The sequence below is a fragment of the Phlebotomus papatasi genome, chromosome 2, assembly GCF_024763615.1.
Source record: "Phlebotomus papatasi isolate M1 chromosome 2, Ppap_2.1, whole genome shotgun sequence".
Taxonomy (NCBI): Eukaryota; Metazoa; Arthropoda; class Insecta; order Diptera; family Psychodidae; genus Phlebotomus; species Phlebotomus papatasi.
The window spans coordinates 17,741,251-17,757,198 of NC_077223.1; the positions used below are offsets into that span (position 1 = coordinate 17,741,251).

Below are 15,948 nucleotides of genomic sequence, written 5' to 3' on the forward strand. Positions count from 1 at the left end.
TATTTCGGCAAGCATAAATTAATATGTATTTTTAGATACCTTTTAATGCACGATTTCGAAATATATCAGACTGATAAGTCAATTCTCTTTAGGAAAAAACTTGCTAATAGTCTTCAGTGCCTCTATGCAAAAACGTACGGGAAAATGAAATGTCGAGAGGCCCCTGATGTTCGTTTTGTTTTATGTAAATGCAGTATGAAAGGAACATCCTTTTGCCACTATAAGAACTCTCATGACCTATTTGGCACTCTTTCTGTACCATTTTGGGATATTAAATTTAAACACCTTTCTTTATAGGAAAAGATGACTTAAGGGGTTACGTGTGCCAGGAAGACTAAAAACAACATATTCTTTAAGTTTTGTTTAACATAATAAAAAAAAATAATTTAAGCTCTTAAGCATATAAGAGTACAACAGTTAAGCTGTGTTCGAGCAGTAAAAACTTTAAAAGAGAATATGCTTGTTTTTTAGTGTCCGTTACCCAAGTAACCCCTTAAAGAAAACACGTCATATTACTTGCATTTTATCAGATACATTAAACGAATTTCAATATTTTGACGCAACTATCAACTAGTATTTTATACCCAATATTTAGGTGTTCTATCGACCTTTTATAAGCAATAATAACTACTTATCAACGCGGAATAATTACAAAATTTGTAATATTTCTGAGAAGTCATCATTCAATAATAAATAATTACTTATTATTGCTACTATAGAAGAAAACTGCATGATGATAGTCAGATTAAACTCCAATAAAGTCTAATTTTCTTACACTCCATAGATGTGAAAATTATAATGCAATATAATTAAAATAGCAATAGACATAATAATAGCATTTCTTTTTCTCTGGTTTGCAGATTTCTGTAACGTGGACAAGCCAAGTGTTCAGATGGCTATATAGCGATCTTGTGATCGTCAACGAACTCCTTCACACTTGGGTGCAAACTCTCAATGAATCTATGAAGAAATCCGTCGAGGAGGTAAGATTTTTAGCACTGTCAACCTATAATTAAGATATTTTTTTCTTTGAATTTTTGCTTTGAGCATGTGAAAAATATACAATAATATTGCTATCAATAGGCCAGAGAAATTATTCTATTTTTAATGAGCTTTTAACCTCGGCACACGATGAGAATTGACCTTTTGCGATTGGGAATGTCTGTGGAAAAGTTAATGATGGCAAAAAATGGCAATGAAATGAGGCAGAAATCAATGCGCAGTTTGAGTAATTGGCTCGTTTATCAAACATTCTACTTTGATCCATTCTCAAAAGATACACAATCCATAAAAGGAGCAAGAAATAATGGCAAAAATTGCCAAATTTTATTAGCTGTAAAGTCAGCTATATTTTGTTTTGAGTACAATGTCATGAATGTTTTTTTTTCTAAGATCCATTTTCTTTAGAATAGAGTCACAATTCACTTTCCAATTGAATGATTTTTGTATTAGGCAATACTATTTTAAAAGCGTCTTCGTCATTATTTCCTCATGGGCAAAACATGTTTTATTTTTTTTCTTTTCTTTTTTTGTATATAAACTTCTTTAGTCTCGATGACTTCATCATTTCATGTGCATCATTTCACCTTCGATGGTGTCATTTTATTCTTTTAGTTGTATGCAAAGCAACAAAAGTCTCTCTAGAAACTTTTAAATATCACGATGAGTTGAAAGAAAAGAGTATTTAGATAGTTAACTCTTGGTGTAAAGTGGCATAAATTATTGATTAAAAATGGAAATTGGAGTCGGAGCAAGATGACAAAAGTAGCAATAAAATATAAAAATCTTACTTTCGAATGAGAGAGAGATAAAATTCAAAAGGTCGAAAGTCAATTCTCAAGAACAAACGCAAATTCTGAGCATGTAGATGTGCTTTTTTTGCGAGACACTGTTCCAGTGATGCTTAAAAAAATCACAGCACTAATTAATACACGATACTTTGTATGATATTGCTGAAAATCTCCCCGGCTATTAAAAGAATATTTAACCACAGCAAAATCACTCCACACGGTGCATTATTTAGTCATTAGGGGGAATTAGAAGTAATCTTGAGCAAAGTATCACACTAATGCCTGTCTCTATCCAATAAATAATTAATTTTGTTTTTTTAGAGTTTCCAATACAAGTCCAACAAATAATTGTTTTTCGTACCTAAATATGTAGATCAAATGGGAAAGAATTTGCGTTAAGAATATAAGATAATACTTCCTTTTAAGCACTTATTCTAACAGTTCCTGCCAGTTAAATTACACGCAGTTGCAGATCAGAATTTATACTACATTTTTTTAATTGTTTTTGAATTAAATAAAAAGGAAATAGGAATGTAAAGTAGGGCTTACCTTATCTGACAAAGTTTTCCGGTCAAAAGTTAAAGCATACCACAAAGACCGATTCATAAATCACTTTAAAGTCTTACGTAATTTATTAAGTCCCTGAGGTTGGAATTCAGCCCTATTTTGTAGGGGGTGGTATTGTTAAGACGGCGACGGAGCCTCTTTGAGTGCCAACATTGTTAATTTTAATGCTTTCAGGTGCATTTTACGCATTCATTCAATTCAATTACACAATTCGTCTACACAGAAAAAAATATTTTGTAAAAATGTTCGTAAATGTTTATGAATTCCTACGGGGGAGTAACAAAATGCTTGTGAATCATATAACCCACAAACAAGTTCGTAAAAATTTGTATTTTTTCACAAACATTGTTCGTAAAATGCTCATTTGACGAACATTTTTTGTACTTTTACAAATATTTGTTCGTAAATGTTCGTAAACACACAAAAAATGTTCGTAAAATTTTGTCATTTGTTCGTAAATTTTCGTAAAATATTCGTAAGATAAACAAAAATTTGCGAACAAATGACAAAATTTTACAAACATTTTTTGTGTGTTTACGAACATTTACGAACAAATGTTTGTGAAAAAGTACAAACTTTTACGAACATGTTTGTGGGTTATACGATTCACGAGCATTTTGTAACTCCCCCATAGGAATTCACAAACATTTACGAAAATTTTTACAAAATATTTTTTTCTGTGTACACAGAAAATATTGTAAAATTGTTCGTAAATTGATCGTACTAGGAACTTGTGAAATGCTCGTCAATCATGTAACCAACTAAAAGATCCGTAAAAATTTGTACTTTTTTTTTTACAAACATTGTTCGAAACATGATCCCTTGATGGGTACTTTTTTCTTTTACAAACATTTGTTGGTACATTTTCGTCCAACTGGCAAAACTTAACGAACAAATGACAAAATTTGTTACGAACATTTTAACGAACAAATTTTTGTAAAAGAAGAAAAATATCAAGTGATCAATTTACGAACAATGTTTGTGAAAAAGTACAAAGTCTTTAGTGGATTACATGTTTTACGAGGATATCGTAAGAATCCAGCAAGAATTAACAAAAATTTACAAACAATTTTACAAAATACTTTTTGTGTGTAACATTAAATGCTGCAAATACACCTTTTTGATCCTGATTTTGGAAATGTCCTTCAAATGATAAATCGACTTATTTGAAGGATACTTTGGCAATAAATAGATACAAGGCACTGGAATCTTTTCAGTGCATGCGAAGGATTAAATAAAAACGGTCGGTTAAACCATGGGATACACTGTAATGCCGAATATAAAAACAAGAAACAAACTTGAGCATTACTGATTTAAAAGGGACTGACTAACAATTTGTTTGTAACGGCTCAGAATATCAGAATATCTCAGAATATCAGAAAAAATTCATTAAATCAAAATTCGCACATCTCTTTCTTCCTTTTTTTATGCCGGGAGGCATAAAAAATAATTTTGTCCAAATCAATTGAGAAAAATATCCTCCAAAGATGCTGAACCTTTTTTCAGAAGAATAGATCATCCATTCAGCAATAACTTTTTGATCATTTCCTTTCCGATTTGGAATGTCTTTAGAATTTTTTTTTTTTTTTGATTTTCGAAGATCAGAGAGGACTTTGACACCGTTGTATGCTCGAATATACAATACAAATACGATACAATATTTGAAACTATTGAAATTAAACTATTGAAAATATTGACAATTCAACCTGTGACAATATTTTGACTTGTCAATAACATTGAAAAAATGTTTAAAGTACATAAGGTAAAGTACCCTTACTCGACGGGGTTCCTCTATTCGACCGGTGGGTCAATTTTTGAATATTTGATGGTGAATTTCATCAATTTCTATGAATTTGTCACTGATTCGTATTATTTAAAGAATAATTGACCTATTAATGTTAGATCATACACAAAATATTATAGCAAATATAATTAAATTGAATAAATAAATCTACCGGTCGAATAGAGGAACCGGTCGAATAAAGGGTACTTTACCTTATACCGAATAAGGTAAACTTCTAGTGGATTTTCGAACAAATTTGAATGGGCTTTGTTTTTTTCGAAAGTCTATTAGATTGATAGGGATCATTCCGATGCAAAACCTAAATGTTGATAAGATCTAATGAGCTCATTTTACTGCTCGAACTCAAAGAGAGAGCTGTTATATAATCGTCTGTTTTTTCAACTTTTTACTGTTCTGGAGCTTATACGGTAAGATATATCGACTTCCAGTTTTCGATGACCCCCAATAAAAAAATAATATCTCTCGACGTTTTTTCCCCTCCCCACCCCTCCCCCTTCTATCCACTCCAAAACCATGTTTTTTCGGTTTTCTCAAAATTGGCCCAAGCTTTTTCAATGATTTTCGGATATGTTTTAGAGGCAGTCCAAGCGAACATTTCGCCCAAGCATACCTATGACCGGAAAATTCGCCATTTTGAATTATTGAAGGTCAAAGGTCAAGCACTTTGGAAGGCTGATTTTTCAACCGATTTGGTTAAATTTGGATTTTTTGGAGAGGTATTGAAATTTAAAACCCGGCTGCATCGGTCTCTATCGGTAATGAACCGGTTAAGTACCGATTTTTTGATTTTCAAATGCTTTTGTGATTTATGAATCAATTTGATCTCTAGTAGATCAGTAATACCAAAAGTGAGTTCGAGCATTCCGCAAAGCTGGGACGCTTTGCCATCTCTTTTTTTTTTTTAAATATCTTTAGGAAAAACCTTGCATTATGGGTTTGAAGGGGAATGAGGGATCAAGCCTCGTATTCCCTAGGACATTTTCTTTTATAAAGAGAAAGCTTCATTGAAAACCCAAGCAGTTAATCTCTAACCGTTTAGCCACCCTAGAATTCTGATCTGCGACTATTGCTTATAACACAAATGCTTTAGCTTTAAATCCTGCATTAGGAGGACAAGTCTAATAAAGACAACAAGAAAAGAAATCAAGGAAATTTCTTCCCCGGCAAATCACCATCCGAAGGCATTGAAAAATACCTGCACGAAATATTTGGATTTGACGCTTTATCATCTTTATAAATATCATTCATATTCTCATGTGAATTTCTTCTTTTTCTCTCTATCAACTCGTGGGTGTTTTTTGGGGTTTTGTGTAAAGATGTATCTCCAAGACAATTCGACAAATCAGTCGAATGATATCAACACCATCAGCCCAGAGGCAAGTTTTATGTGTGATAAAAAAATGTGCGAATAAAAAACTATTGTGCATAGAGAAAATTTACAAAAAAAAAATTTGAGAAACAAGCACCTCATTAGTTGGAATTATTGTGAGAAAATGCAATGTCCGTCAAGAAGAGTTTTCCAATGTAGCAATTTTTGCAATTAATGTGTAAACACTGTACTTATCTAACTTATTACTGAGAGACTTACCTCAGATTTTTTTGTCTGTAATTTTTCAGCATGGAGTCGCTGTGGAAATTGTTAGAGTTCTTCCAGAAAGTCCTCCACCTCAGTTGACAAACATCTTCTGTGCTGCCGATGAAAATCGTCAGAATGATGTGGTAAGTAATATCTACAGAAAAAAAATGAGGAAAAACTCGTAGAGCAAACTGCCTACTAATTCACAAAATGTGAAAATTTTGTCGTAAAACACATATTTTTATATATATTTTTTATATTTAAACTATAACTAAAGCTTTTTTTTAAGTTTTACGGGCCTCTGTTTCTGAAACATGATTTTTTCTAGTTTTATTTTCAATAAATTTGGCATTGTGGTCGATCTAATTGTCTGTTTTGATGAGATTTTGTAATTTTGGAAAGGTTTTAAAATTATGTGTAACTTTTCTAAACAGCCTAAGTTTCAAAATTTGCCACAAGAGGTTGTTTCAGTTTAATTCTGAAGTACAGTAGACTCTCGCTAATTCGGCTCTTTTAAGATCGGGCTACTTTTTAATTCGGGCAGCGGTTATTCTTCCATTTAAAATGTATTGGATCGTAAGAAAATACTCAAACCAGTAGGTCGATTCTGAACATCTTTTGGTAAGATAAAATATATATCTTTATACACGTACACAGAATTTGTTTGACTGTATGCGTGAAAATTCAAGTTGCGAAAGTGTGCGAATAGCAACAGCACCACACGTAGTAAACGAAATGTACTTTTTTCTGTGTCTGTGATAAAAAAATGATCCTCGAAGAAATCCCGCGAAAAACGACAGTAAGGTTATTTTCTTTTCAATTGAATACAAAAATACGTGCAATTTTGTTTTAATTATTCATTCTTATAGCGACGCATTATAAATGACGAAAAGCAGAATCTTCGTAAATTTTATTGATGAGTGTTAGAGGTCTACTACAAAAATTACCGAAATTACCAAATTCAATATTATTTCCCGCAAAATTTTCCTTGAAGTGACAGTGGCGCCACTCTCAAAATTTCTTAACGAAAGAAACTGATTTTAAATTAGCGGGAAAAGATAATTTAAAATCTATCTTACTTACTCTTGAGGAGGTATGAAGACTTTTTCTTTGCAAATAAAAACTGTTTATTTTAAAAATAAAGTTACGAAAAGTATGTTTTTTGTTAAATATGAGTTACTTACGAAAAAAAACATAACATTGCATTTTTTTCTATATTTATTTAAAAATAGAGTGATTGCTTCTAAATCCTTGAAACTAAAAAACTTTGACTTCGGTTTAGTATAAAGTTTTTATATTTGCTTTATTTTGTTTCAGTTATTTAAAAACAAATCTTTGTAATGTCATATGTATATTTATTAAAAGATTTTAAATACTTTTTTAAATCATTTTTGTTTCACAGTTAAGTATGAAAAATGATGTGGATTAAAATTACCATGAGCGTATTTTACTTATATCATTAATCATTGCTGTATATTTAAAAAATTGCCTTCAAATACTGGCAAGAAAATTTAAATTAAACTTTACTGTCAGTAAAGTGCAAAATATTTAAAAAAAAAAAGCTACATTTTAAAAGCTAAACTACTTTTGAAGTGATATGAATCGATGATTAGCTTATTAAAATGCTACTTTTTGAAGTTTATATTTGTCTTCAAAAACGCATTATAACACTTAATTTAGTAAGTATATAAATCTAACCATACATAGTATAAACAATTTCCAGTGTTGAACTTAGAAAAAATAAAACGTAAAACGATGATTTTTATTAAACTAAAAAGTTCATATTTGAAACGATAATCGTTGTAAAATTCAACTTTCAATTGAAAAATGAGTTCTTTACGACGATTAAGTATTCCTCGAATATTACTATGGTAAATAATTTACTTATTTTACACGCGATATTTGGAATATATTTTTAAGTGCCGCGCTGTTCCAATGTCATGCTCATATAATTTTATTTTACAAAGTCTATTTTGTAATGAATTTTCAAGATTTTAAAAAGAAAGATCTTTTTCTATGGCACCGCTCAAAAATGAATTGTTAATTGTAGTTACAATTAGGAAAACATTATAAGAATTTTTAAACGCATTATTCATCATCTAATAAAACTTTATAAAACTAAATCTAATAAACCACTAAATTAATTAAATATCACATTCAGTAATAACACGTTTAGTGGATGGGCAGATCGAGAAATGCTATTTTATATCAATATCTACAATATCCATATTTTATTCCATATAATTGTCGGAAATAATAACAAGTAAAAATTATAGAAGCCAATTTCTCTCCTAGAATTTAACGGTTATAATTTGAAAACCGTGAGCCACTTCCCCTCTGTATAAGGGGAAGGGAAACAGAGTGTTCTCACAGAGGAGAGAAAGTGTCAGCAAACGGGAGAATTTGGCATATGAGACTCCGAATTCTGCCCTTAGAGGTGAATATGGGTTATCCCAGGTTCCACAGTAGCAGAAAATGGAACAGAAAATAATTAAATCTATATTTTTTGCAATGTTAATGTTCATTGTTTACTTTTTTTTGAAAATCGTTGAGTTCGTCAAATTTTATGTTCGGGTTACCATCGAATTTTCTCGGCTACACTTTCGGAATATTCACACATACATTTACATCTTTAACGAAAATTATCTTTTATCTTACCAAAAAGATGTTCAGAATTGACCTCCAGAGTTTAAAAAAAAACTCATAATAAATTCAAGTTTAAATAAATAATCAGGACACTGTACAAAAATGATATAGTGCAAGAACCCGTTAGATTCTATCAATTTTTAGAGTTCAAGTAACCAATGTAAATCTCTTCGTAACAATTTTCATTCATAATAGTTTAATGCTTGAATGATTTATGCAGAAAAGCATCTTATTATTGTGCTTCTTCCCATCTCTCTCTTTCTCTTGAAGACAATTACAATGGATTGTGAATGCACACCTGTGCTGCAGGTGAAAGCCTTCCGACAGAAGTCAGGCAAAGTGGAGACGTCCCACTACAAAGCGACCGTATCACGTTTCCGGGGACGTCTTACCACAAAGATGGATTACTATAAATTGAATGGAGAGATGCGCACTGAGGGCTATCCTGATATTCGCATCGGTCTCAATAGTATTGGGGCCATTAAAGGGGCCACTGATGATGAGACTCACTTGCAGGAAGTTGTCACGGAAATTCTCATCAATGCCATTCGCACCACGATCTATCCCGTTGATTTCTCCATCTACTCTACATGCCCTCGACCGCTAGAGCCCGAACCTGTTGAGTTACCCCTCAACTATCCCATTCACTACGACTCTCTGGCTACAAATATGGAACATCTCAATGATGCTCGGGTCCAACAGAGTGCAGGAAATGGCGTAGTGTCCACGGGAAGGCGTCTGTTGGTGAAAGTTCTGAAAGGTGATGGCCTATCTGTGGCTAAGGATCCCTTCTGTGTGGTAGAAATGGATGAACCACCGCAGAAGAATCAAACGGGAGTGCGTCAGGGTGCTAATCCCTTCTGGGATGAACATTTTCTCTTGTAAGTTTTCCAATATTGGTAAATCTTTCGGAGATTTTCATTGCAAAAACTTATTAAATTGCTTTTAAACTTTTTAGCGATTTGTCACCCCAATCTGCGGAAATCCTATTTGAAGTCTACGATCGAGCTACAACAAATGCAGAGGGACAATCAAAGTTTCTCGGATTGGGTCTTGTGGGAATTGACGAATTGTCTGTGGGACCGGCCTCGTCGCAAATTCTTACCCTTCAGCCGCGTCCCTATGAATCTGAGGCTGTCAGTGGAGCAATAACAGTTGAGGTGAGTTAATTAAATCTATTTCAGTTTTTATCGCTTCCCTCGCTTCCTATTACCGTAGATGCGGGTAACTTTGAACTCGGAAGGTGACTTTGCCCTCCTGATTTTCGCAAGCTTTGCTTTAATTCTAGAACTCAAGGATGCTTCAATGACCATAAGGGCACTTGTCGATGGTCTAAAAATCATCCTTAAATGCAATATAACTAAAGCTTACGATCAGGAGTGCAAAAGTATAAGTATAGTAACTTTTCTTGCAAATAAGCAACTTTTGAATAATTTTTTGAAAGACAAAATTCTCATTCAGATAAGAATTATCTTCCAGTTCTGAGCTAAGGGAATACATTTCTTATCTGGTACCTAGGTATTTTTTTAGTCTATACGAGCGCCCATAATAACACGAATCAAATTGTCACAAATTACCCCATGTCTGTTAATATTTACTCCATAATTTTCAAGAAATTTTACAAAATAAACTATCAGATGGTTTAGCATTAGAGAGCTCTATAAGGTTTATTGGGAGAAGATCTTGAAGAGTAAAAAGAAAATTCAGGGACCTATTTGAAGAGATTAAAAATTCAAACGTACTAAAAAATAATGGCAAATGAAAAACAGTTTTAATAAGTTACAGATATTCTGAAAAAAAGAATATTTATATTGTATGGAATAGTCCACTGCGTCTCAAACTGCTCGCGTCTCAAACATGCAGGACGTTCCGTATCTATCTATGTATCATTTAGTTTAAAAGAGATTTCTACTATTTCTCAAATTTTTCATAATTTTCATGATCAACTGTTTTTTTTGGATTGTTAGGGCAGAATCACATTGACAGTAAAATGCTCACCGTCACCGTCAAAGCCCTCACCGTATTTCGTTGATTTACGCATTTTCATTGCAATTCTTACGCAAATTTTCCATTACGATATTACCTTGTCTCATACTCGGTGGCACTAGGTGAAAATAATTTAAGAAAATTGAAGAAATAAAGCGAAAATGCGATAAACGGTGAGCAAAAAAGAACTGTAGGATTTTTTTGCTACAGTTTTTCGTACAGTTTTTTTGCTCACCGTTTATCGCATTTTCGCTTTATTTATTCAATTTTCTTATACTATTTTCACCTAGTGCCACCGAGTATGAGATAATGTAACACGGTAATTGAGAATTTGCGTAAAAATTACAATGAAAATGCGTAAATCAATGAAATACGGTGAGGGCTTTGACGGTGACGGTGAGCATTTTACGGTCAATGTGATTCTGCCCTTAATCATTTAGTTGTATGTTCGTATCGAGATTCTCATCGTTAATATTTAAAAAAAAAATACTATGATTATCTTGTGTAATGGTATTAATACGATTGGTGTAGTAATACTATTAACTATGGTTGTAGTAAGAATTTCACGTTTAACCGAAAGTTGTTAAACCATAATCATTGTAAAAATCATTTTTCGACTGAAAGATGAATTGGAAATACTACTACAGTAGACTCTCACTCAATCGGCTCTTTTTCAATCGGGCGAAAAATTTTGTTGACAATTTTCACGTTTAATTATGAAGCTAATTTTCTCAAATTCGCTGTAGTTCTTCCTATTTTATCGTGATTCTTTATAATTGAGCGGTTTTTGTGGAATTTACAAAGGCTTTGACGCCTAAATCTATCGATAAACCGGATGACATTTTGCCCCAAATGCCCAATTGAGAGAGAGAGTCTACTGTATACGATAATCGTATTACGCCCATTACAAAAGATAATTACAAGTAGGATTTTTTACCACCAAAAATTACAATGATTATCTTTTTATTTTTAAGAATAATGGTGATGTTAACTTGTTTTTACTTTAAGGAATAATTTAATGACTGGAATAATGAGAAAAACTAATTTTGTTATGGGTTTCCGATGACCAATTGAGATGCTAGAGCATAAGGGGCCTATCATGTATGCATTTTCTTATTAAAATAGACCACTGCTTCGGTGAGCGACAGAATTGTGACTCAAATGTTTAAAATGTTTAATAATATTTGGAAGTAAATTATATTGCTTAAATTTAGATTTAACTCTTACATCATTTAGACCTCTGGATACTCAAAAAAAAAACAGATTTTTTTTTAGTTATTTAGAATTAACAAATATTTTGATTTTTGTGGATGTAAAGTGGAAGAATTTCCAAATTTAAGATAATTTTTGTAAATACTGAAATCAACCTTAATCAGGGCAGAGCATTCTCATACATTTTCCGTACAAAAATGCGGTATATTTTTTCTTAAGTGGTTTTTTTAGTTTTGGTATAAAACTAAATGCAATCATTATAAAACTTTTACCAAATGAAAGAGTATCTAATGTTATGTTATTAGCACAAAATTTATAATGATTCCACGAGGATAATAGTTCCTAAAACCTTTAGGAAAAATACGTAAAATTTGCAATTCGCTAATTCATAAAATTCGCAATTTTTTAAATTTTTCAAAAAAATTTTCTATCTGTATAGGATAAATGTCCTAATTCAAAACCATTTCCAGATGCTTTAACTTTAACAGAAGATTCAACACATTAAGTTCATATTTTTTTCTGAAGAGAATTACATAAATTTGCTCCTTGACTCTTCTAGAATGTTACTGTTTAGTGAAAATTCTTTAGATATAATTTGAAAACTTCTTAAATACAAGAAAAATACGCGAGTGTAAAATGCTTCTATTGGAAACATATTAATCCAAATGGAGACAAGGGAAAGTTTCTAATTGGAGACAAACAGTATAAGTGAAACCGCGACGAAAGGCTTCCCAAACCTTGTTGAATTGCTCCTGAGTGCAGGATTTGTTCTTATTCCTGGTCTAAAACTATAAGAAAATCTCTCCAAAAAATCATATTTCCGGGGTTTCCTCCTGTTAAAGCTTTTGCAGACACTTCAGAAAAAACCCTTTCTGTTCACGAAATTGGTAATTATTTCATTTGAAAACTTCACGTACCGTTAACAATAAAGATTAGCACTTAATTTAACTAAAATTAGCCAGAAATATGACATAAATATTAAGCAAAACGAATAAACAACAGTCACCTCATTGTGTTTTTCATTGGAAAACATGGTCGATCGATGAAAAATTCTATGGAGAAAAGGTAGACTTTTAATTTTTCTGAGAAATAAACAAATTAGAATTTGTAAATATGAATGGATATTCGCTTTATTTGGAGCAAAATTAGCTAAATAATGAAACTGAGGTATAAAAAATATATAAATATAGTAATTAAGTACTGTATTTATCATGAAAACAGTGACGTTTCCATTTGGAGTAGCGAAAAATTTCCATTTGAAGCAGGTTTTGAATTAGCTTAATTTACCCTAACACCTGTAAAATTTTAAATTCAATAAAAATATATTCTCTGTATATGCGGCTACCATTTCGTGTTATATTTATTTTTGTGGGATCTAAAGCTTAAAAATTATAAAGAATTTAGGAAAAATATACCATTTGTGAATTAAAATGCTCCATCCGTTAGTTAGTCATCCTAGACTTTAATACACTTTTTAAATGTGTTTTTTTTTCGGCAGAGAATATTTTATCAGTCTTGCAAAGTTAGTCCTAAATTATCAGAATTTTCAAGTTCTCTTTATCTATATTTTGCATTAGATCTTTAAAAGATAAGTATATCATATTTTCATTTTATAACTTTTTAAGAAAAAAATTGGATATACGCGATATACGAGATATTTGTAATCCAAACTTAGATATTACTCTTTTGTGATTTTCCCTAAGCAATTCAACGTTTTTTAACAAAAATTACTGCCATTGTATATGTAGATACCTTTATTGAGCACCTAAACTTTTGAAAAAGGTTAAATGAAATTGGTTGGGAAGAGTTAAACACCATAGGTACAAGAGTAATTAAAGTTTAGTCAAGTCTTGACTCGCCAAGAGCAAATTCATTAGACTTATCAAATTTTATCTCATTCCAGTTTGTTTTCATTGATGGAGCTGAAATTCCCGCAGGACGCCGACCGTACAAGTTGAAGAATGCCCTTAAGATCGACACCCACTCGCCATCATTCAATGGTAATTATTAAAAATCTTCTCAGCTATATATCTACCTTCCTTCTACTCTTGCACAACTTCTCAACTTCAACCCCCAAAAAAAAACACAATTTGTCAAAGAAAACACCCTCCAATATCTTCGATTCACACGAAAATTGCTCTTCATCAGACACCAGCAACCAGAATGGGAATAATGGGGACATCGTGGATACGGCCATCAAAGCCCTCGAAGGTGGAGCACTACACAATAATGGTCATCCCAACAAAAGCACCCTCATCATCCACAGTGTTCAGCGGGTGAGTGAATTTCCCAACAGGGCAGAATTTCTTTTCATTTTCCTCAGTGTTTTTTTGTTCTCCTGCCCTTCCACATTGATTTCTCACAGAGAATGATAATATTTTTTAAATAATTTTTGCTCTCCTTTTTTTATTATTACTTTCATTTTCTTTGTATGTTTCTCTTGCAATTTCCCACTTCATAGCGGCAACCCATTCGGCCACTCTTTAAGGTAAATACGACAAAATTTTACCATTACTCATCCATTTGAGTCCTTTAAGTTTGTGTATTTTATGCTCTGAAGAAATTGTTCCAAGATAAAAAGTATGAGTATTATTTTTTGGGGAAAATAAAAAAAAATCAGATAATACTTTAACTTTTTAATTCAGCAAATTAGAAGTATCATAAGCGTATAATGAGGAATTCTGCAAGCGCTGGAAGCAATTCAGAATAAATTCCTCAATTTCTTTATAAACACAATTTTTAATAACGTTTAATCTTTCTTCATGGACATGGAAATGTATTAATCAGGGACTAATCACGTAACATTTCCAAAGAAAATTGACATAAAAATTAAAATTATTATATTTTAGTGTCTTTGTGAAAGAAATTGTGGGAAAAGCATATCTATTTTAGACCAAGAAAAGGAGATAACTTGCTTTTATTACTGCCACCTTATTAACCCTACAATTATTATTATTATTCTATTTTTTCTTTTTCACAAATTTACATGTTTTAATAGAGGTTTCTCAAGATATTCATAATGTTAAGCTTGACTATAACCTGTTGTGAATAATAAAAGAAAATAATTATATATAAGATAGTATAAAAGTAATAAAACGAGTTTATGATAAACAAATGAGCGAAAAAACCATGCGCGGAATAATTGTACAGTTTATTTGAAACAGTAACTCCTCCTTCCGTTTTTTTAGAAGTGATTTCATTTTGCTTAATTTAAATAAAGTTAAGAATGGGAATTTTAAAAGCAAGAATTTTATAAAGTAGAGTAAAAGCCATATTATTTGCATATAAAGCTTTTAATACAAAAGCGACAGAGAAAAAATATTTCGTAGAATTGTTTGTAAAATGTTTGTGAATTTATACTGGAGACTTACGAAATGCTCGTAAATATTTCAAGCTACTGAAAAGTTTGTAAGTTTGTACATTTTTCACAAACATTGTTCGTGACATTATCACTTGACGAGCATTTTTTTCTTTAACAAACATTTGTTCCTAAATGTTCGAAAAACTTTGTCAGTTGTTCGTAAAGTTTTGTCAGACAAATAAAAATGTACGAATAATTGTTTGTAAAGGAATAAAAAAAATGTTTGTTAAGTGATCATGTTACGAACAATGTTTGTGAAAAAATACGAACTTTTTAGTGGGTTAGGGGGACGTGAGACACCTTTGAAAGTGGGACACCTTTGAAATTGGGATTTTTCTCCTATATTTAAGTGTAACTGAGCCATATCATAATGTAATTTAGCTTCTCAATCTATTTGTGTAGCTAAATTATATCAGGGTAAGGCTGAATTTTATTTCAAAATAGGTGAAAAATCCCAATTTCAAAGGTTCCCCACTTTCAAAGGTGCTCCACTTCCCCCTATATGATTTACGAGCACTTTGTAAGTCGTTTTATTTCTTCAATTTTCTTATATAATTTTCACTTAGTGCCACCGAGTATGAGATAAGGTAATACGGTAACGGAGACTTTGCGTAAGAATTCCTATGTAAATGCGTAAATTAACGAAATACGGTGAGCATTTTACTGTCAATGTGATTCTACTCTTAACGCTCTGATTTCTTCACGAAATCACATAAATTCTCGTATAATGTTCTAAGGAAAGGGCAAATAGGAGAAATAATAATAATAATAAATTTATTCAAGCTCTACATTTCCCCCCTTACCATGCGTCTGCCGCCGTCTTAGCGTTGTTAACCAGCCTCCGAAGCCAAACGGCAGAAATGCTTCTTCATTGGCTGTGTAATCTAAATAAAATATAAACCATCTTTCAAATCATATTTAATTGATTTTGTTTAATTTACGAACCATGATGAAATACTTTTGTAATCCATTCGAATTCTTTAGGGGAAAGTTGGCAAAGTTCGCA

At 31.8% G+C, this 15,948-nt stretch overlaps 1 protein-coding gene across 27 annotated transcripts in view; it reads left to right on the top strand.

Moving 5' to 3' along the window:
• Positions 1 to 15,948, top strand: part of LOC129802840 (uncharacterized) — a 46,266-nt gene that overhangs the window by 18,640 nt on the left and 11,678 nt on the right. For 8 of the 27 annotated variants that reach the window (XM_055848959.1, XM_055848952.1, XM_055848969.1 and 5 more), the window contains exons 4-11: positions 861 to 983; positions 5,478 to 5,537; positions 5,779 to 5,880; positions 8,654 to 9,264; positions 9,342 to 9,543; positions 13,485 to 13,581; positions 13,730 to 13,857; positions 14,043 to 14,069. In XM_055848959.1, the coding sequence (XP_055704934.1) occupies positions 861 to 983; positions 5,478 to 5,537; positions 5,779 to 5,880; positions 8,654 to 9,264; positions 9,342 to 9,543; positions 13,485 to 13,581; positions 13,730 to 13,857; positions 14,043 to 14,069 (1,350 nt within the window). The remainder of the gene's footprint in view (positions 1 to 860; positions 984 to 5,477; positions 5,538 to 5,778; positions 5,881 to 8,653; positions 9,265 to 9,341; positions 9,544 to 13,484; positions 13,582 to 13,729; positions 13,858 to 14,042; positions 14,070 to 15,948) is intronic. The other 19 variants (XM_055848960.1, XM_055848963.1, XM_055848978.1 and 16 more) reach the window with 3 other exon arrangements.